The sequence below is a fragment of the Pecten maximus genome, chromosome 3, assembly GCF_902652985.1.
Source record: "Pecten maximus chromosome 3, xPecMax1.1, whole genome shotgun sequence".
Taxonomy (NCBI): domain Eukaryota; kingdom Metazoa; phylum Mollusca; class Bivalvia; order Pectinida; family Pectinidae; genus Pecten; species Pecten maximus.
The window spans coordinates 17,721,583-17,744,863 of NC_047017.1; the positions used below are offsets into that span (position 1 = coordinate 17,721,583).

Sequence of the window (23,281 nt, forward strand, 5' to 3'; positions counted from 1 at the left end):
AAAATGTGCCCAGATATTAGTTGATATACAGTTGTGCATATTCATTGATGGAAAACTCACAGCTACAGAAATAGGTGGTCGGATATGAACTCATAGCTATAGAAATAGGTGGTCGGATATGAACTCATAGCTACAGAAATAGGTGGTCGGATATGACAAAACTTATCTATACGATTAGGTTATAATACCTGGCCCTGGCTTTATCAACAGTCCTTAACTTAAGGTAATTGCTTAACTTCAAATATTCCATAGGAAAATAAAAGCATTACAGAATTTAAGGAAAGTTCCCAACTAAGAATTTTTCCTTAAATCCAATAATGCCTTCTGATGGAAAAAAATTAAAAGTTCAGGAATTTCCTTAAGTTAGGAACATTTAAAACAGGTGCCTGGTATACTGTTTATACCATACATCTGTTTCTGTTTTCCTTACTTATACTTGATCATAGCGTAAAGTTTTACAAAAACAATTTTTTTTTATTTATTACTTGATTTTTAAAGATAAACAGAAATGTACTATTTGGTTTAATTGTACTTGTATAAATTAATATTTATTCTCTTTAAATATATATCAGTCAACATTCAGATATTTTTTTCCATCTGACCTTGACCTCTGATACTGTCTTGATGAATCTACGACAGTCAACATCATCAGGACTCATCATCCTGGTTATTTTGACCTTGACCTTTGGCACTGAACTTAATGGCAATAAGGCAATGAATATCATCAGAACTCGTCATCTGTCGTTAGGAAAGCTATGTAGAACTACAATATAATGGTTCTGCTGTAAGCTAATTGTATCAATGCACATCAAAATATCAATCATCTCCATTACTTCCCCAAACGCCCCGAACAGCCTTCCTGGGCAAGTCTGTGTGTTCTCATGCTTTACCACCCTAAAAGGCCTATATTTCCCTTATTACTCATCCCCTAAACCAGTGGATGCAAGATGATCTTGAGAAATGTTCTTTTTTAATTCAAACCCCCAAACAGACCCAGTAAACTGCCTTCACTAGTTATACAACAAACGTCCAATCAATAACGGAGCACATGGAGCCTGGCGGCCTGTGTCTGGGACAGCACTGTACACTAACCACCAGTAACAACTACTTAAATCTTAATTCAAGGCAATTACCATATCAGGACGTAGACAATCCAGTCACAGACTCTATCACTTCAAAGTGAAAAATAGCAACTGTGAGGTGCAGATTGATTCCATCTCAACATTCACCTATCATAGATCTCCAATACAGGATCAAAGTGTTCGTGATTGCATCCTGATCCTGAACATGTACAGCAATATGCATAAAACCTCCCTAACAAGTAAATGACTGTCCCAGCTATAATATTAAAATTTACATCAAAAGTAATAAACAATGTCTGTACCAACCATAAAAATATCAAAAAGCTATGCCTAAAAGTGTGTAACTCTGAGTGTTAAATATTCAGATAAGGAGAGTGGTGTTTCTATCGGTCTCTATGTCTTTAAGCTTGTTGTACAATATAGTTATATATGACCAGTGGGAACAGCAGCTGACATCGAATTTGCGGAAAATCAACCTTGAGTTTTAAACGACTACTACACAACTAACCGTAACATTTCCCCAAATAACATATAAGTGGATGAGATTATATAATTTGCATACAGTGAGATTGTGTATGGGATCAAGGGAATAAATCTCAACATTTTCAAAACTGAAATTCTGATCTCTGACATATTAAATCAACTGTTTAATAAGCTTCAACATGTCACTATTAAAAACTGTCAATTTCTTCTAAATATATCATAATTACAATCTGCACAAAATGAAATTGAATTCCATAAAATTATTGTTCGCTAAGCCAGATGTACTGTATCACATGAATAAACTTTTGTTGTTTCTGTTGGAAGTTTGTACCAACAAAATAATCTGAAAGATCCAAATGCCCCCCAAAAAAGAAAATAAACATGAATAAGTGTTGGAGTTGTCAGGAAGGATGTTATTGAAGGTTTGTACATGTTGGATCGGACATGAGGGATGTTATTGAAGGTTTGTACATGTTGGATCGGACATGAGGGATGTTATTGAAGGTTTGTACGTGTTGGATTGGACATGAGGGATGTTATTGAAGGTTTGTACGTGTTGGATTGGACATGAGGGATGTTATTGAAGGTTTGTACGTGTTGGATTGGACATGAGGGATGTTATTGAAGGTTTGTAAGTGTTGGATTGGACATGAGGGATGTTATTGAAGGTTTGTAAGTGTTGGGTTGGACATGAGGGATGTTATTGAAGGTTTGTAAGTGTTGGGTTGGACATGAGGGATGTTATTGAAGGTTTGTAAGTGTTGGATTGCACATGAGGGATGTTATTGAAGGTTTGTAAGTGTTGGATTGGACATGAGGGATGTTATTGAAGGTTTGTACGTGTTGGATTGGACATGAGGGATGTTATTGAAGGTTTGTAAGTGTTGGGATTGGACATGAGGGATGTTATTGAAGGTTTGTAAGTGTTGGATTGGACATGAGGGATGTTATTGAAGGTTTGTACATGTTGGATTGGACATGAGGGATGTTATTGAAGGTTTGTACGTGTTGGATTGGACATGAGGGATGTTATTGAAGGTTTGTAAGTGTTGGATTGGACATGAGGGATGTTATTGAAGGTTTGTAAGTGTTGGATTGGACATGAGGGATGTTATTGAAGGTTTGTAAGTGTTGGATTGGACATGAGGGATGTTATTGAAGGTTTGTACATGTTGGATTGGACATCAGGGATGTTATTGAAGGTTTGTAAGTGTTGGATTGGACATGAGGGATGTTATTGAAGGTTTGTACGTGTTGGATTGGACATCAGGGATGTTATTGAAGGTTTGTAAGTGTTGGATTGGACATGAGGGATGTTATTGAAGGTTTGTACGTGTTGGATTGGACATGAGGGATGTTATTGAAGGTTTGTACGTGTTGGATTGGACATGAGGGATGTTATTGAAGGTTTGTAAGTGTTGGATTGGACATGAGGGATGTTATTGAAGGTTTGTAAGTGTTGGATTGGACATGAGGGATGTTATTGAAGGTTTGTAAGTGTTGGATTGGACATGAGGGATGTTATTGAAGGTTTGTACGTGTTGGATTGGACATGAGGGATGTTATTGAAGGTTTGTACGTGTTGGATTGGACATGAGGGATGTTATTGAAGGTTTGTAAGTGTTGGATTGGACATGAGGGATGTTATTGAAGGTTTGTACGTGTTGGATTGGACATGAGGGATGTTATTGAAGGTTTGTAAGTGTTGGATTGGACATGAGGGATGTTATTGAAGGTTTGTAAGTGTTGGATTGGACATCAGGGATGTTATTGAAGGTTTGTAAGTGTTGGATTGGACATCAGGGATGTTATTGAAGGTTTGTAAGTGTTGGATTGGACATCAGGGATGTTATTGAAGGTTTGTACGTGTTGGATTGGACATCAGGGATGTTATTGAAGGTTTGTACGTGTTGGATTGGACATGAGGGATGTTATTGAAGGTTTGTACATGTTGGATTGGACATCAGGGATGTTATTGAAGGTTTGTAAGTGTTGGATTGGACATGAGGGATGTTATTGAAGGTTTGTACATGTTGGATTGGACATGAGGGATGTTATTGAAGGTTTGTAAGTGTTGGATTGGACATGAGGGATGTTATTGAAGGTTTGTAAGTGTTGGATTGGATATGAGAGATGTTATTGAAGGTTTGTAAGTGTTGGATTGGACATAAGGGATGTTATTGAAGGTTTGTAAGTGTTGGATTGGACATGAGGGATGTTATTGAAGGTTTGTAAGTGATGGATTGGACATGAGGGATGTTATTGAAGGTTTGTGCATGTTGGATTGGACATCAGGGATGTTATTGAAGGTTTGTAAGTGTTGGATTGGACATGAGGGATGTTATTGAAGGTTTGTACGTGTTGGATTGGACATGAAGGATGTTATTACAGGTTTGTAAGTGTTGGATTGGACATGAGGGATGTTATTGAAGGTTTGTAAGTGTTGGATTGGACATCAGGGATGTTATCGGAGGTTTGTAAGTGTTGGATTGGACATGAGGGATGTTATTGAAGGTTTGTAAGTGTTGGAGTTAAAATTTACAGGAAAGACGACTTATTGAAGGTTTGTAAGTGGTGGAGTTGTCAGGAAGGATGTTATGGAAGGACGTGTGTAAGTGTTGGAGCAAAAAAATGGCAGGAAGGATGTTATTGAGGGTCAATGTTAATGTCTTTGCATTGCCAATAGAAATCAATAATATTGCAACAGCTGTAATATAACCATGACATATTTTGTATTTCCAATGAAAATTTCTGAACACCTTAGAGGTATCCCCTTAACTAATAAGGAAAACATATTGCTGAAATTAATAAGACCTTGAAATAGAAGCATGCTGTTGAAAGAAAACTACTGGAATAAGCACAAGTGACAGATCTGCTTGATTTCTTGGTAAATTGATGGGGATATAGCCTGCCAGTCGAACATTTATTCTTTTCAGATATAAAGCTATAGCGAGTGAAAATTGATCGGGCCTATAATGGGACTTCTTTTCACTATCTTTTATTTGCACATAAAGGTGTAGATCCTCATAAGAAATTTCAACATCACAGTTACTCTCATTTTAGCTAGACTCTGCACCCCTTGGCCTACCCCAGTATATATGTGCATTTAAACCTGCCTAGTACCACTATAAATTGAACACAAAGTAGAACTCCTGAAAACTTCAGTTGGCATTTATTGCTACTTAGTCTTCACGCCATAAATAATGAAGTAGGCAACACTGTTAACTGAAGGATCTAGAGCTCTCAAACCTAACTGAAGTGACTTCGGTAAGTTTGTTTTGGATTTCACTTGTGTGCTAACCTATGGCTATAACTAATGTGGCAGAATTATGTTATTTCTGGCTGATGTGCTCTATAATTGGGCTGTCTGTTTGTAAACAATTTACAGCTAATCATTGTAAGACTTGATCATCTTGTAGTAGCTGGTGGCTACCTCATAGAACAAAATACAAGAGACTCCTCACATGATATCCAGAGCAATTACTGCTTGTATGATACAATCACAACATAGGAAGATCTATTTATATGATCTCAGCTGCCTGAGAAACACAAATTGCAACAAGATGAGATCAAACCACACATCTCACATCTCAGATCTTTACCCCAGGTCTTTTACTCGACTTTTAGTACGATATGCACTACAACTGAGCTATCCAAGCAACTGGAGTAATGCACCATCAAAGTGTGATGTAATTTAGGTGGCACACCACAATTTCCCTAGGATATTCAACCTGCTCAAAATGGAATATCTTAAAGACAACTAATATTTACTATCCTTAAAGCTAGAATTTTGAACAAGGATCCATGAATTGATATATCTCTGATTTTGAACATACATTACATTTAGTTACAGTAAAAAAATATATATATGTGAATATATACATGTATATAAAAACTTACCTGTTCATATATGGGCATCTCTTTGTATGGATTAACTGCCACCAGAATGGACCCTGTATAAGTCTGGAGATAATGTTAAGGACAAAATCTTTCAGAAATTCAAAGAACAATCACATTAAACACCAAAGATATCATTTTTGATTTTGCTAAAAATCAATTTGGTCATTTTCAACAGATTTTCCTGGAGTTATTAGAATACAAGTATTGATTCATATTAGTTTATTATAGAATATAGCTTTGTTTATGTTTATAAATACAACAGAAACTCTTGATTTCCAGTTTTCCTCTCAATGCTCGTTACAATTGAGATTAGAATCAGGTATCCATGTACCTGGTTTATTCATTGAGCATGACAGAACTGGTTTTTCCAGTGTTGGATGTAAATGAATGTATCCTGAAACAAATGAAATACTTCAAAGGAAAATCATAAATGAAATTGAGCTTGAAATGTGAATTGATCCTTTGAATTTTTTGTAATTACTAAATATCAAAACCTGATAGGAAATTACACTAAAACATTTCCTGATACCAGTTTTTGCCAGTTCTGCCTCCCACAAACATGACAGATCTGTATGTAAAATGTTATCTATTTATATATGTACAGGGCAATGTTAGGTTAGAAACTAGACATGTGGGACGTCTGATTACATTGGGAGTATAACCTACATCTAAGATTCAAATTCCTGGTTTTTATTTTTAAGATAGCATTTCGATCAATTTTCCAAGTTCACCTACATACAGTTGTATATCAATTTTCTAAGTTCCCCTATGTGTGCAGTTGTATATATTCATAATCAACCATGTCTATACCAAAGGCCACTTAGAACAGTGGAAATGGCCTTTATATACAGGTAGCCTTAATAAATAAAGGTTCTTGTATTTACAATAATTTATGTTACATCTGGAACCAAAACAGATGGCCTTTATAGTCAGGTTTTGTATACCTATACAGATGGCCTTTATAGTCAGGTTTTGTATACCTATACAGATGGCCTTTATAGTCAGGTTTTGTATACCTATACAGATGGCCTTTATAGTCAGGTCTTGTATACCTATACATATGGCCTTTATAGTCAGGTTTTGTATACCTATTCAGATGGCCTTTATAGTCAGGTTTTGTATATGTATACAGATGGCCTTTATAGTCAGGTTTTGTATACCTATACATATGGCCTTTATAGTCAGGTCTTGTATACCTATACAGATGGCCTTTATAGTCAGGTTTTGTATACCTATACAGATGGCCTTTATAGTCAGGTTTTGTATACCTATTCAGATGGCCTTTATAGTCAGGTTTTGTATACCTATACAGATGGCCTTTATAGTCAGGTTTTGTATACCTATACAGATGGCCTTTATAGTCAGGTCTTGTATACCTATACATATGGCCTTTATAGACAGGTTTTGTATACCTATACATGGCCTTTATAGACAGGTCTTGTTACACCTATACAGATGGCCTTATAGTCACGTTTTGTACACCTATACATATGACCTTTATAGACAGGTCTTGTTACACCTATACAGATGGCCTTATAGTCACGTTTTGTACACCTATACATATGACCTTTAAAGGCAGGTCTTGCTAACCTACAGATGGCCTTTATAGACAGGTCTTGCTACAACTATACAGATGGCCTTGATAGACAGGTCTTGTTATACCTACAGATGGCCTTTATAGACAGGTCTTGTATACCTATGCAGATGGCTTTATATACAGGTCTTGTATACCTACACAGATGGCCTTTATGGTCAGGTCTTGCTACAACTATACAGATGGCCTTTATAGACAGGTCTTGTATACCTATGCAGATGGCTTTATAGACAGGTCTTGTATACCTACACAGACGGCCTTTTTAGACAGGTCTTGCTACAACTATACAGATGGCCTTTATAGACAGGTCTTGTATACCTATACAGATGGTCTTTTTAGACCGGTCTTGCTACAACTATACAGATGGCCTTTATAGACAGGTCTTTATATATAGTTATACAAATAGTCTTTTTAGTAAGGTTTTGCTACACCTATACAAATGGCTTTTTATAGACAGGTCTTGATATATCTATACAGATTGCTTTTATAGACAGGTCTTGTTACAGCTATAAAAATGGCTTTATAGATAGGTCTTGCTGTAACTATACAGATGGCCTTTAAGGCAGGTTTCACTGTGTATTATACACAGTAATATATATCAAGCTGTATAAACTTTATTTGTTCTAGGACAACCAATTTTAAGATAAATCTTGTTTGAGGTGATCCCAATATATACAGGGCGATTATGTTTCTGAAGGAGCCAATGTGCACGTGTGTGCCTGTACAGGTGGAGGTGATTACTAACCTGACATCACACTCAAGTAATATTTTAAAAGTCTGGTATACTGGTAAGCCCTCTGTATACATGCTATGTAACTTATTCTGTAAAGTAGGAAGGGAAGTCTGGTGAAATCTAACTTGTAGACAAACACAAAATGTTACAGATTAGATGCAGGCAGGGCCAAGACTGATCAGTAATAGTACACATGCACAAACATAAGGTATACAGGCCCATAAGCCACACCAGAAGGGGGAAACAGCTGACCCCACTATTATGTGCTATATTAAAAGAAAATGTAAAACAAGGATGTTCACTGTCAGCCATGTGTGGTAAATTTAATCCATGTACAGAGATATGTTATCACAAGCTTACTGCTGTTCCAAACATCGGTAACTCAAACTGTGGCACATCCATTACTCTTCAATAATGTTCCTAAAATTGATTGAAACCAACAAACATCCCATGCATTCTAGGTTGTTTAAGATAAAAAAAATATACCAAAAATGATGCATGATTTTTTTTTAATTCTCCATCGTACATGTATAGGATCTGTGTACTCTAAGGAAAGTGATTAACAATGCTCTCTATATATACATTACTCTACTATATCATGTTGAGGAGACAGACAGACAGACAGACAGACTGGGAGAGAGAGTAATATCAGGAATAAACACAATCACAGAAAATAATTTACTGGATAATTAGGATTATTTTATAATACAAACAAATTAACCATAAAATTCTATCTTAATGGTCTGAAACACATTAATCTGTAATTACAATCTCCTAAAATCAATAGGAATTGGTCTCCACTTGAGATTAATTACATTGTTACCATATATCAACAAAGGATCAACTCAATAATATGCTGTGTTCAGTGTGGGAAAACAGAACTGTTTCTAGAAATCAATTTTAGAATGCATACATGTTTGATACATGTGGGGAAAATTGAAATTGTTATTGTTGATGTACAAGTGTTTTCTAAAACATATACTGCAGAGAATAATCTAGGTTTTACGGCAAGAAGCCCCCTGTAGAAATACTGGGGAATTAATATAGAGTTAGCAATTGAGCCACCAAGGGCAAACCAATTCAAGACTGTTAGGGGAATCTAGGCTGAGGACATACCCTGCTGGGATCATTTGGTGTATTTTCTATTACAAACTGAGCATAAAAAAGACTGAATTTAATAGGACAATATAAAGAGAAAAAGACAAGTGATATTGAAAAAAGGGAAAAGAGACATTTTTAGCAGGAAATGGGGAAATTTGGACCATTTTTGCTAAGGGGAAAGTACCCATCAATGGCAGCAAGCTGAGCATGGATTGGCCCCTGTATAGTGTGAAGTTTGATGTTGCTTATAAACATGATGTATGCATACAACTGACAAAAGAGAACAATGATTATGTTTTGTATTTTTGAAATTCCCTGAAATATATAAAAACAAAAATCAAAGACCTCCAAATAGAATGTCTGTATAGTTTCATAAAACTCTAGATGCTAACTCTAGATTTTCTGTCTTCCATTAAATTTCGAAATGATATCAATTAACGATGACGAAATGCACCAGTAACCAGTCAGATTTTTGTGTCAAAGTTATCTTTATATAACTGCCTGGAAAAATCAGTCAATGCACCACAAATAATTTGGAACACAGCGTTTGTACCTAAACCATTAATAAATACTATGTGTAGATAGTTGTATGGCTCATGAATGATCAATACACTCAAGGACCAAGCTGGTTGAGGTTCCCATGTGTTATATCTTCTATGTAACTCTGACGACCATCTCATTTTGTCCTGAAAAAGTCAACTACACTGATGTTCAACCAGGCCATTGATTATAGTCCCTGCAACATGCATAATGCATCCTACATGTACGTGTATTCAGTGTATGCTTCGTAAACAACTGCAACTCTTAACAAAAGCATGTGCAGATGAAGTATTTCAATCTGAGCCAGGGGCAAAGACAAAGTGATTTCTATTTCCTCCAAAGCACTAGTCAAAAGAGGTGCAAATGATTTTGTCAGATCACAAGACTGCACATTTGTCCTGGCTATATGACTAGATTAGCTTGTGTATTTGTACTTTTTTTACACGTTTTTTAACTTACAAAATACTATAAATATGTATTTCAATCTTAAGTACACTTAATCTCTAGATAGTGCTAGCTATCTTTTGCCACAGTACAAATATCCTGTCCAATATTTATACTTCTATACACAAACACTGAGAAACAGTATTAACACTGAGGTAAAAAGTAAACCAAATATTTAGAGAAAACGCTTTGTTTGGTCTTGGGACCATATGCCTCACTGAGTTTTTTTTCTGGTGGGGTTTTGTTGTCAGATTAACACACAAACACATTCCTTTCTTTCACTATTGTTAACGAAAGAATAGGAAGTCAATTTCTTTGATAAAAAATAACTACAAATCTTTCTCTATCAAAATAACCAGTGTCAGAAGTGGTATATAATATACATTTAAATGGCCTTGAAAGTGTGGTCTCATTACTGACGAAATGAATTACAGAACTGTCTTTGTATGACATACAGGTGATCGTGAGCTGCCAGTCGTAGACATGTAATCATGAGTTTCATACTTCCTGTCACCGCTGCTGACAACCTGCGTTCAATTTCGCATCTCATTTTCTCTTCTTTGTATGCCATAAGTGACCCCATAATAAAGTGAAAACATTCAACAATGGTTAAAACATTAGAATCTCTATGTGAGTATTATCTTACACAAGAGATCTAACTTGCATCTGTTCAATATACACCTTCATTATACACCTGGGAAAAACACACACCTGAAATGTTGACCCTAGCTATTTACAGGTCAACTAAGTTCGTGATTCTGGTAATAGATCTTATGGTTGGATCACTTTTGTAAAAAAAAAAAAAAAAAGACTTCTCATGCTACCATATTTATCCTGCAATAAGGCCTGGTGGCCATCACACACAACCCACTGATTCAGATGAATATGACATCCAACTTTCCAAAATATTGTCTGTGAATACCTATCTACAAAGTATAGCTATACTTTATAAATCCGTTGTAATTTCTTGTATTGAAAAGCGACAAGAGGGTATAGGTTTTTTTTTTTTTTTTAAAGTCATGGATTCAATTAATTACATAATGTGGAGCAGAACTGGACTGGGATGAATGCCCACAACCAGGTAGCTCAATTGTAGAGCATCCGACTAATGTTTGGAGGTCCAGGGTTCGAACCCTGGTCTGGCTGTGCATTTTTCCACCCCTACTACAACTGTAAATGTATTCATTTAACTATGTAGATGTTTCTAGGCTGTGATGATTGTCAAATTAAAGAAACAGCTAAATATAACAATCACAGAACAAAAGCATGTGTTTTTGACACTTAAGCATGCAGGTAAATGGAGGGCAAACACAACTAGCCATCAATTTAGCTTGTTTACACAATTTTTACAGCAATGATGTACAAGGGAGCTGGCTCCTCCCCGACATACCAGCAGATGCTAAAATGATGGAGGGGTTGCAGACAGATGTCAGATTTTGTATTTACTGCTGTGGTTCTCAGGGTGGCATACATCCACCTCAAGCATGAAATCTACACAGCAGGTTTACCTCCCCAACCTCTCAAAACTCTACACAAAACATCATACATCACAGCAGTAAGTTCAGTTCACTTTTTTAAAATTTGTTGGGCAAAATATCATTTAATTAATATTTCATTGCCATATGTTAAAATAGAGTATATTTGTACAGAAACCCTTGAGGACTTAAAAATAAATCATGATTAACGTACAGTATTAACGCCCCACGAAACATTCTGAAAAGCATTTTATGGTTGGAAAAGTCAGCAAGATACAAGTTAAGGTGTATGCATGAAGTTGAAGAATTTTTACAGTAATTCTCCAAGGTTTATAAAAGACAGATCTTACATATCTTCATAATCATTACTTTAGTGAAATGTTCATGCTCGTGCAGAGTTTAACTCTCATCATCAGCTTCAACACACAAGTGGATGATTGTTACCTCTTTTAATTTAAATTTTCATTTCAAAGTCTAATTTTGCCTAATGATAATATAACATCTTATGATTTACCAGATAGATACAGTGATGAGATTCTCTCACTTCCACACTACATTTATTGTGTAGTTTCAAGATTTCACTTAGCAAGCTAGCTTGATATTAATTCCTTTAAAGAGGTACAGTACATGTACAGTTAGCAATTCAACCTCAACTGTATTGAGTGTTAATATCTATATTTATAAACTGCATACATATATTCATGGCCCCATTAATCATGAGTTATACTTCGACATACCAGATTGTCCCCAGTCATGTCAACAATAGTCTACTTTAAATTTGCAATGCAAGGTCAATGGATAAATCAATACTTTGATATTGGTTTTGTATTTTTTGTATATGAATTGTGTTCTCTACAAATTATATATAAAAGCGGCAATGATAATACAGATATTATATATATACTACAAGTACTTATCCTCTAATAATTATAAACGAAGTGTCAACGCATAGACTTGGATTCAAAGTAAGGGATGGGGTTATTATGGAACAAAGACATATAACGTATAATAATAAATATACGTTATAATGTAACCGGTGTTTTACTGCTATATCTATGGGTGGGCTTATTACCTGAACTTATTGATGCGTAATACAGTAAGACCTATAGATCTGCTTTGAATCATCAGATGTTTGATCACACCATCCTCAAATAATTCTGCTTTGAGCAGAAGAGAGTTATTTTTTTATCATATCATCCTTTTTGCTATGGTATGTAGTTTATGATGCATAACTTAGCTTCTGACAACCACTTTATGGGAGGTAAATAAAAGTATATTAAACACGCCACTAATGCACAAAATAAGTAGACAGGATTAATTTTAATAACCTGAACCAAAACTTTCACTAATGGAAACCTAAATTGACTAATATATTTATGTTTAAGCTAATTATTTTAATGGGGACAGTTTACTTGTTAAGTTTGGCTATAGTTATAGGCATGTATTATCTAACCCTTACCTATATATCTATATTTAGTTATCAATACCCTTTTTAATTTGACAGGCTAAAAATCTACCACCACTTCTTATAACAGCAAGCCATTTTGATCCCCACCCTTTTTTAATGTGGTAAGATAAATATTGCTCATCTTATCAACCATCATTACCAAGGAAATATGAGCTTAGGGTGCGTTTTACACAGCAATATACAGCTCCAGTGTATATATCCAGCGAGGAATATTCACTTTTTAAGTTTCAAATATTGATATTTCTGTCAATACATAGACAGGAAACATCAGAAACGCCCTGAGCATGATTTACAGAAATGTGTGTATCATTGCTACAATATTTAGTCTCCCAATAGTATAAAAGTGTAGTACTATTCAATATACACAGACACATTTCCTTCCAAAAACATCAGCAAAACCTCAGAGTAAATTTCTTCAATGGTAAGAAACATATACACAGTATGTATACACCTGTTGGCAGTGTGTATACTATATGGTATCTCTAGACCAACTTATCAGAGAAGTAGTTGAACTTAGATAGAAAATGTTACACCAGGAAAAGCAACCCATATCAATGTTGACATATATCTCAATAATACATACATGTATATTTTCTGATCAACTTTTAGGACTAAAGAAAGCATCCGAATACAATATCAACTAATTTATAAGTGTTGGATATATACGGTACTGTATAATGATAAAATAAACTCATGCCTAAGTAATAAGCCCATGCCACCTGCAATTGACATTATTACGTCTACTATAAATCAGTAAAATTGCTAATAAGTCCACCCCTTAATTACATCTATACATTAAGCCAATGTTTATATATGCATTATTGACCCCTGTGCTTAATTATTACAGAATGAATATAACTGGTAATAAAACTGTATAGTGAAGGTTTATAATTATAACTATTTGTTGCCATTGTCATTTAAACTGTTAAGTTTTTAAATCACAAAAAAAAAACTTAATACAGGTTTAGACTACATAATATATATATATAGCAGCAATTCTGAAAACTAAAATATCCAGAAAGTATGTTTTATTTGCAAATGTTTAATCTAACAAATATATATCTACCAGTATATATATGTACAAACGATAAAAACATATTCCTATATGTTCATTTTTGTGTATTCACTCCAAACAGTTACTTGTCACCTACTTCAGTGCTTTGACCCACAGGTGTCAGATTTGACAGTGTCACGGTGTATAGTATACATAAGAATTTTGGCCATTTCCTGAAAGATGACAGGCTGACATGTTTGACCATCCCTTTCCTATAGATGTTTACAAGGTGTGTGTATGTGTGCACGTGTCATAAGAAAAAGTGAAAATATTTTTTTTCGGTACTTCATGCATATCATTGGCTCTAATTAGCTTTTGCATTAAAAGTTTAAAAACATATGCTTACACACACACATATTTATATAAACCGACTTATTCCATTCCTTAAATAAAATATAGGACCATGGTCATGACCTGTACCAGTTACAGATTTGTTTAAGTGTGACAAGGTTAAAACCATTTCCTAAGTTATATATTAATACATGTACACTCAAGTGGCTAATTATACCTATATATATATATGGCTCCATTATACCTACTCCCTTATAAGGATAAATAACATCTAAAGTGTAAATTAACATTGTATTTTAGCACATTCCAAAAATTGGCTATTTTTTGTATACTAGCCATTTTGAAGCATGACAACACTAGTGTAAAAGTCCATATGTATGTACCTTGAAGATACACTGGCCATTTTCAATGATCACATCTTACGGACTATAGAGACCAAGTTAAATATTGATAAAATTCTATATATAATCTGTGCATACTTTTACAATATTCGTTGTAAAATTTCGGAGTGCAAACTAATCATGAACACATAATGTCAATTCAAATTTCCCACAGTCACCAATTGCCAGAGTCCTATATAGATGCAATCCAATTATATTTTGACCTAACGCATATATACATGCATGTGCCTTTCTTATTAGTAAGCAGGAAGAAATGCTGGAGTCTGCTTTTGCAATATGAACAAAATCCTGAAGGTTATAGGCGGATTTTCTCAAGCTATAAATACTAAATGCAATTTACAGTGAGAACTTCTGCACTGATGAGAAATCCCTGCAGTTGGTATCCAAACCATGTATATATACTGGTAAAGTACACAGAAATGTTGGAAAGTTATTATCACAAAGATGTATAGTTTTTTTATTGGTAGGCTAGTCTAGAGAATTCCCTCATAAACCACCACATAAATCAAAATGTCCATCATATACCTGGTTGATAACCCAACTCTATCCATGAATGTATACATTTCTCTGGCCATCTTTTCTTCAGACGGCTGATGATTTCCACCTCAGATATATCTTATTGTGGTACTGTGGTACTGCTGCTATGTGATGTCAATGCCTATTTGTAGAAGATGAGCTTAAATGACTGATCCACCCATTGCCAGCCACCATTTCAGCATGCAAATTGACCTGGGGCATGTGCTGAAGAGTTAATTAGAAGATAGCCCAAGCCTTGTATTATTTCTGAGGAAGGACAGTAACAAGTTGTTTAGATTACAAGAAGAAATATCTTACATTATTTGTTTTTCACATAAACATTTTGGCTCTACTTTTCAGGTCCAATCCCTGGACTTATTTGTTATGTTATAAAAGTGGGAGCTTATCTACTGTTCTACCTGCCAGCAGTCACGATGGTAACCCGATACTTTTCTGAAACGTAACGGGGAATAATTTCAGAATGTTCCAACTCGACAGCTCCTAAAAACTATAATTGTCTTGGTAGGGGCATAGATTAATATAAATTAAATAAGGCAATACATTTTCAAGGTTTTTATACAGAAGAAAATTAGGGGGACTTAACCATAACATATGGTGCACGTCTTTTTCCTGCGCTAAGTGTAATGGGTGGGTGAAGGAAAAGAGGAAGTGTGGCTGCTGATGGAAAACTTATGTTTTTATATTTATTTTGGTACTCCTTAAAGAAAAGGGAAAAGGGCTACCGATAATCAACTACAGAAACAGTATATAGCTTACAACATAATCTGATAGATGTTTTTTTAATTTTCAGTTATATGATTTTCTCCAATTCATTTACAATATACATACTGATAATTTTACACCAGCATGAATGGTAACAAGCATAATGATCCGTGTTTGTTCATGTGTATGGGTACCAGGTGTTAGATGAAGGATCTCTTGTTCTATCTAGCTATGTAACTGACTCTGAAGCATCTCCATGGTACTGGCACTAATTACACAAAGTGTGCTGTATATCATAACAGCTCCATCACACTAATGAACTGTATTGTTTCCAAGTATATGCTTCTACAGCTCTAGACCAAAACAAGAGAAGCTAAACAGAAATTGAAAGGTGCAAAAACAAATTTCTGTTGTTTTTTATATTTGATTTCTTCGTATAATTTCAGTACATGTACAGTATAACTATATTATTTAACACAAATTTACTGTAAATTGACAAAACAGTGTTTCCTCATTTGTTTTTCTCACAAAATATCTGTCGTACATATATTTAATTTTAATTTTCTGTACTTGCAATGATTGATGTATCACTATATTAATTATACAACAATAATCCATTCCTGCATATAATCATGAAAAACAAATGAGATCAACATTCATATCGACAATTATTGACCACTTATATATCATGATGACCGTGACAGATATTCTCTATTAGGTACAACCACTGCACGCATTGCAGCAAACTTATATTGATCGAACCTGCTCTCATTTTCCACGTGATTGATGAGAAATTAATAATGTATATATGAAAATCCTGTAATTTGTAACCATGAGACAACAACATCAGAAAAATGACTGGGGCTTTATAAATCTGTTTTAATATATTCTGATAATAAAAGCAAAAGATAAGGCATTAATGCCTCTCAAATTTGATTCAGACACTTAATTGTAAGTGTCACCTGACAAAGATATCTATATTCTGTATATACATACTCTATTATGGAGTCCTTTTTATCTGCAATTGCCTTTTTTTATTTGCCTAGTGATAATTTATACAATGTTGAGCAATCATGGGGTTGGATAAATGACATCTGCCTGTAAATAAAATTGACTCTACTCACAGTTCACAACAAATATACCTCACCCATATATCAGAAAGCACTCTAACTTATCTTAATTCATGTTTAATTCTTAGTCAGACCTGTTTTAATTGACATTTACGCTCTTCCTATACTCGTTTGCATGCTGACACCTGCCCCAATATCATTTCCTTTTCATACAGGAAGTTGAGACCTGTCCTACATAAAATGTTTATAAATACTGACACAGAATCCCAAGGTTTGAGCTTCAAGAAATCTTCTATCTGTATTTCATGCGATTACAAGATATATGAAATAAAAATTACACATATTTTGCCAAACTTTAGCTTTTCCAAAGATAGGTGTGTGTTCATAATTTGCCAGACTAAACATTCCGGGTTGATCCCTGGAATCTAAAGACTAGTTATCAGTGTGAGGAATTTGAGGGAATCTGGAAGTGAACAAGACTGCCAGATAGGGCACAGAACATATCTATGGCACCGCACTCTTCCTGTGCACTTGAAAGGTTGTATGGATCTCAGTGTGTATGCTAACTTAAGTGTGTCAAACTCCGTACAGCCCCAACTTCCTTTTCCGTTTGTTCGAGTAGTTGGTGAAGTTCTGTGCGTTTGTGCTTTTAAGATGCTGCACTTTACAAATATGTGTATTAAACTTGTGCATTAATCGCTTATAGGGTCTTCTTTATGATCTGTGGCTCTGCGTGAAACGTTTATGCACCTTTAAGCATACAATGCTTATTGCTAGCCAGGCAACTCTGAATTTAAGTAAATTAAACCTGTGGTATATATAAACCTTGAATATAAGGTCTACAAAAGACAAGAAATGTTTTTACAACTATTGATTTGTTTTAACAACTATTGATTCTAATTAGGAGTATTTTCATAGATGCATATATGAAAGTTTTATCTTGATTTTGCACCAGCTGTAATGCATAGATAATTAAACATCGGAATCACAATTATAATTTATATTAACCAGTATTCAATGTAATTATATTATAAACCAATATTTTGACTGTAGCCAACAAGTAACCAGTAATTATATATAAGATTTCTAAATACATGTAATCAAAAGGTTGTGTTTACTTATGTCATAATTTTATAAGCAATAACCCTAAAACCAAATAAGCTCTTCCATCTGCAGTTTACCATAAAACAATTGCTTATCCACATCATACTTGAATCCCTACTGACAGTGAAAGTATAAGCTTATCCACAAACTGCCAATTACATAGATACATATCAATATATAGTGCCAATGGCAGCAGAATTTAATGTGATTGTGGCTGCATATATGTATTGATTAATACATGAATGTACCATGCACAGTTTTCTTGGCTATCCAATAAAAAACTAAATATAGCAGAAGACAGTCATATATCAGTATGTAATTTCGAAAAGGAATTCATACAGACATTAAAGAATGGCAAATGGATAGCTACAACTACATATAAACATATGTGTGGCACCAATTCATTGTAACACAACCCCTGATTGTACCACCACTTTACAACTGACCAAACAATCAGCGTATTTATATCGTATAATCACAAGTCGAGGTATGGTATTGTCTTACTTACAGCAAGTTAGGTTTTTATCTAATTGATAATTCTTTATACATTTTGCATATATACACGATGCATTTTTATACTTACATCAGTACTTGACAACTATACTGGAGACATATATAAATGAAAAGGATACATAAATCTGGTCCCTTTTATATCGGGTTCGCAAATTGATATTAATTCCTTTCTCATCAATATCACTGATAATTGTCATATCAGTAACTCCATCTTCGGGTCGGGCACCTGGAAATTCAAAATCAATAATTTAATACAAAATACATTTGCATACAGCCTGAAAATTAAAAATGCTTTATCAAGACACAGAAAAAAAACACTGCTCATATCAGTCTGCTAGTATAATTCTTGGGCAGCTTGCATTTAATTGATATCTTTCCAAAATCATCATTGACTTATTTGCATGTAATACATGTATTATAATAAATGACAAAAATATATCAACAATGTCCAGCCCTAGCTGTCAAATTAATTTATAAACAGCAGAGGCTTTTCAAGATGAGAAAAATTCCAGGTCCAAGTGCAATTTTCTTGCAATTTTCACCCTTTTTTGAGAAATTAAAGACGCAACTAATTCATTTTAATTGGACCACTATGTTTCACCATGGAGCAGTGCAAGTACTTTTGACCTCAAACTAGGCCGAAGATCCAGTGACATGCAGACTAATATGACAGAAGCCACACTAACTCAGTTGGTGGAACTTTAGACTATATACCGTCAGTATTTGTTTAAATTTGTTAAGCTGTACAGCAGGGTTTAATGCCCTTAAAACATCCAGGCTAATATAAAATAAAGATAGGCGTCAAGTGGTTTGATCCCCACTTGGAATGGTTCGCATTTTTTCAGAAGCTGATATCTGGTATCTGTAGACATAATGCAAGATACTTTATCCCAGTCGCTTAGTGTGGATAACATGTAATTTGGGTCTCCTATAAATGTTGTTCAGTGAAGTAGCTACCATCTACTACAAGATGACTCCATCCCAAAATGACCCTGGCTGTTGATAGGGCAATAAGCCTTGGAAACAAACAAATCTATCTAATTTGGGGAGCAATTAATGATCAACTGTGAAAAAATAACAATTGATTATCAGATCAGCTGATGATAAATGACTGTCCAATTAGTGTCCCACATCTAGTGTTCAGAATCTAATAACTGTACATATATTGTGTAGGTATACATGTACTTTTCTAAGGTCCAGTACAACCTGGATATGACCGTGACCTAGCTGACCCCAGTAAATGACACAATTCATCCTTATACATATGTACACAGCCATGATTTGACCCTTATGTGCCAGCTAGTCGCCCAGCTCAGAAGATCTATAAAAGTGGTGGCCCCTTTGCAAACCATAATAACATGTAATATTTTGCAGGATATATGGCATGAGCAGACAATGAGTCATGTTGTGAATGGCATAACAAACAATGCAAAAATCCACCCCACAAAAGTCAATACCCTGGTATGAAGTTTATTACAGCAATAAAACACTGGCGCTTACGCACAGCATATATAGATTTCTGACGTACTAGAGAGGACCTGTGTTTTCTTTTACATTGTTTTCCATCATGGCCATGATTTTTTTTAATAAAACATTCTTAGCTGTACCTATTAGGCATCACTAGTACTATACATTTTGATGATCAACAACAAGTGATGTATGACATACTATAAGTTGAGGACACATAAATGACAATTGTTCACTCATCTGTCACAAACGGATGCATGTCAATGACCATATAACATACCATGTTTGTGTATTGTGGTGTACTAAACCTGCATATTTATCCATGTTTTCAATACAGCAGTAAACTATAGCTTTTATTGGTCAGATCAGTATTATAAACATATGTATTGCATGCCAACATGTGTATTAATTGGCATATTGCACATCTATACAGGAGTAAATGGACGGCACTTCAAAGTCTAACATGTATGCATATATATATGTATATATACCAACTAGTAAAAAGATTCTAGTGGCTGATTAAATAAAGAAAACCAAAACTTTAAAGATTACAATCCCTTAGTGTCTCTTTGGGGTCTTATACTTTGATGACACAATCAAACGGTTAATCAATTGCAAATGCAGCCTCTCCTATATAAAAGACACTGTGTAAGTGCACCACGTACAGCACTGAAAAGATTGTATTATTTCCAAATGTTTTGGCTTGTTATACATTACAGCAAACAGCACTGAAAGAATAAATTCAATAATGTGCTTCCTTGGTTTGAATCCAGTGGGATATTATCTAATGTCTGTCAAAGACCTCAATTTAATATAATGGTATCAGTGAAAGTAAAATGGCTAACATACTGGTACTTCAATGATCATAATTTGTTTTGCAGAATGGGAATATTTAACAGGGGAGAAATCTGCAAAGATCATTAATTGTTTTTCAATGTTTCTGCTAGGAAATGAAGCTAGACCTGTTGTCTAATCCTACCAGTACAGCTTAAATTGTATAGCCAAGACTGTGGAAAGCAGCTATATAGCTAATATTATTTTACCAGGTATACATTTGTTTATTTTGTTTTTATTTTTAGGTTTTAGAAGTGGAGGAAAGCCAGAGTACATGGAGAAAAATCACCAGCCTACGGTCAGTTCCAGGCAACAGCCCCACATGGGTTTCGAACTGGCAAACCAAGAGGTGGAGGCCTTGTGATCATGATAAAGTGTCAGGACACCTTAATCACTCAGCCACCGCTACCAGGTATACATCTGTACTTCTGCATGACAGAACCCATCCAAGAGTGACCCAGAGGTAACAATGCTAGCAATACCAAAGTTGTAATTTTCCGAATCACTACATGGGTGCTAATGTTCTAATGTCAATTTTTTCCTTCAAAAAATCTACATCTTCAACAGAATCAGATCAAACCAAGGTTTGGTTTGTTTTTGATTAACGTCCTATTAACAGCCAGGGTCATTTAAGGACGTGCCAGGTTTTGGAGGTGGAGGAAAGCCGGAGTACCCGGAGAAAAACCACCGACCTACGGTCAGTACCTGGCAACTGCCCCACGTAGGTTTTGAACTCGCAACCCAGAGGTGGAGGGCTAGTGTTGAAGTGTCGTGACACCTTAACCACTCGGCCACTGCGGCCCCAAACCAAGGATTACGCATATATATATATATATATACATTTGTCTAGTCTCGTTAAATATTATAAAAGAACACATATAATGTACCTAAATAATATAAAGCAATACAAAAGCTTGTAACCAGAAACAAAGCCTGAATAAGATTGCATAGATGAAAAGACCAGTATCCATATGTATATTACATACGTGTTCATAGCTGTCATTGCTGAAGGGTAGTGGTGTGTATCCACATACCTTGTGATAGACAGGTGCACTCCTGATTCTTACACATGGTTAGGTACTGGTGTCGGGTCATTATATAATACTACCTGCCTATTAATAATACATGTTATGGTCTTGACAGTGTGTGCTTGGTGCATGTAACCCAGTGCTAATTCACAGCTGTCGTATTTCAGTGACCAGTGATAGCTATACCTGTGAATTACTGGTGGGGGGTACTTGTCAACTAGCAATATAACTCACAGACAGACTTAACATATATATGAATGCGTAGTACTATAAGACAGGTGTGATTTGTTAGACTAATACACAGGGGAATAGACAATGCAGGTGTAAATAACAAAGTGAGTGATTCATTGTGACTATAGAGGTTCAACAGGTAAACGATCCAATAGCAAAATAGAAATCAATACCTGTGTAGAATTATCAACACCATACTATATAGCTCAAAGTCAGTGGCCTTGATGCTAGATATAGCTATTGAGACTGAGAGATCATTATTACCTTCTTGACTTTTGATTTACTAAAGATCTATCAGACTATCAATGGGGAAAAAAATCAATGGACAATTAGCCATAGTTTCCTGGAAAATAATATTCTATGTATATTTTATGTCACAGTTGAGTCTAATGATCAAGGTATACTGGTAATTTTGTTTTCTATACAACTGTAAATTTTAAGACCAAGTATCTACAATTTGATTATAATATATATATATATTCTTGATGTGATATCTTGTATGAAATGATTCTGAAAAATAGATAATATTGCCAATATTATAAATATTAATAGATCTACTAAAGAAATATTGTTTGTTTAGTCGAAAATTGAAAAACTATTTTCCAAAGTAAATTTAAAATTTGAAACAATTAGCGATAAATAAGCATTTATCAGTAAAACCGCCTTAAACTAATTACAGAACAAGAGAAAATTTAATCTAAGATTTACACGAATTTACGTGTAAAATAAGCCATACTTTATCATGATATACATTAAAATCAGCTGATCGAGACAGCAGATTTAGAGAAAAAAATGAACAAATGTACAAATATTTGAAATTTGTTGTTATCACGATCAGATACATAAATACTGTCATCAGTAACAGAACACAACACTCCGCTGTTCTCCGCTGTCAGTGTCAGTTCGTCTACACACAATATACAAAGCAATATCGAACCTCACAGTTATCATGATCGGAGAACAAAAGATGGTGATGCTGACTATTTTAACGCAGACGTACGTACCCCGCGAGGCGAGTTGTGGTCTTTCCAAAATAGATGACATTTTTGCCCGTTTAACTTTTCCTTTTTGTCCGAATTTACTCCATAACTAACTCTCCATCTGAATGAATAACGGTGGTTTAATCACACTACTCGCTTGCCTTGTGCCCAGCGTTGCGAGTGACTCACACTGCTAGCTCACCGTACGGTAACTCTTTCAACTTCGCCGCCACTCCCGACCGAGCCAGC

The 23,281-nt window shown here is 34.9% G+C and overlaps 1 protein-coding gene across 5 annotated transcripts in view; it reads right to left on the reverse strand.

Annotated features, from left to right (window-relative positions):
* LOC117323408 (myosin-I heavy chain-like) overlaps positions 1-23,260 on the reverse strand; it is a 101,294-nt gene extending 78,034 nt beyond the window's left edge. For 4 of the 5 annotated variants that reach the window (XM_033878611.1, XM_033878610.1, XM_033878613.1 and 1 more), the window contains exons 1-3: positions 23,057-23,260; positions 18,612-18,718; positions 5,466-5,528 (exon numbers count right to left, since the gene is read on the reverse strand). In XM_033878611.1, the coding sequence (XP_033734502.1) occupies positions 5,466-5,528; positions 18,612-18,718; positions 23,057-23,096 (210 nt within the window). In that variant the 5' untranslated portion in view covers positions 23,097-23,260. The remainder of the gene's footprint in view (positions 1-5,465; positions 5,529-18,611; positions 18,719-23,056) is intronic. The other variant, XM_033878614.1, reaches the window with a different exon arrangement.
* Between the last annotated feature and the right edge of the window lie 21 nt (positions 23,261-23,281).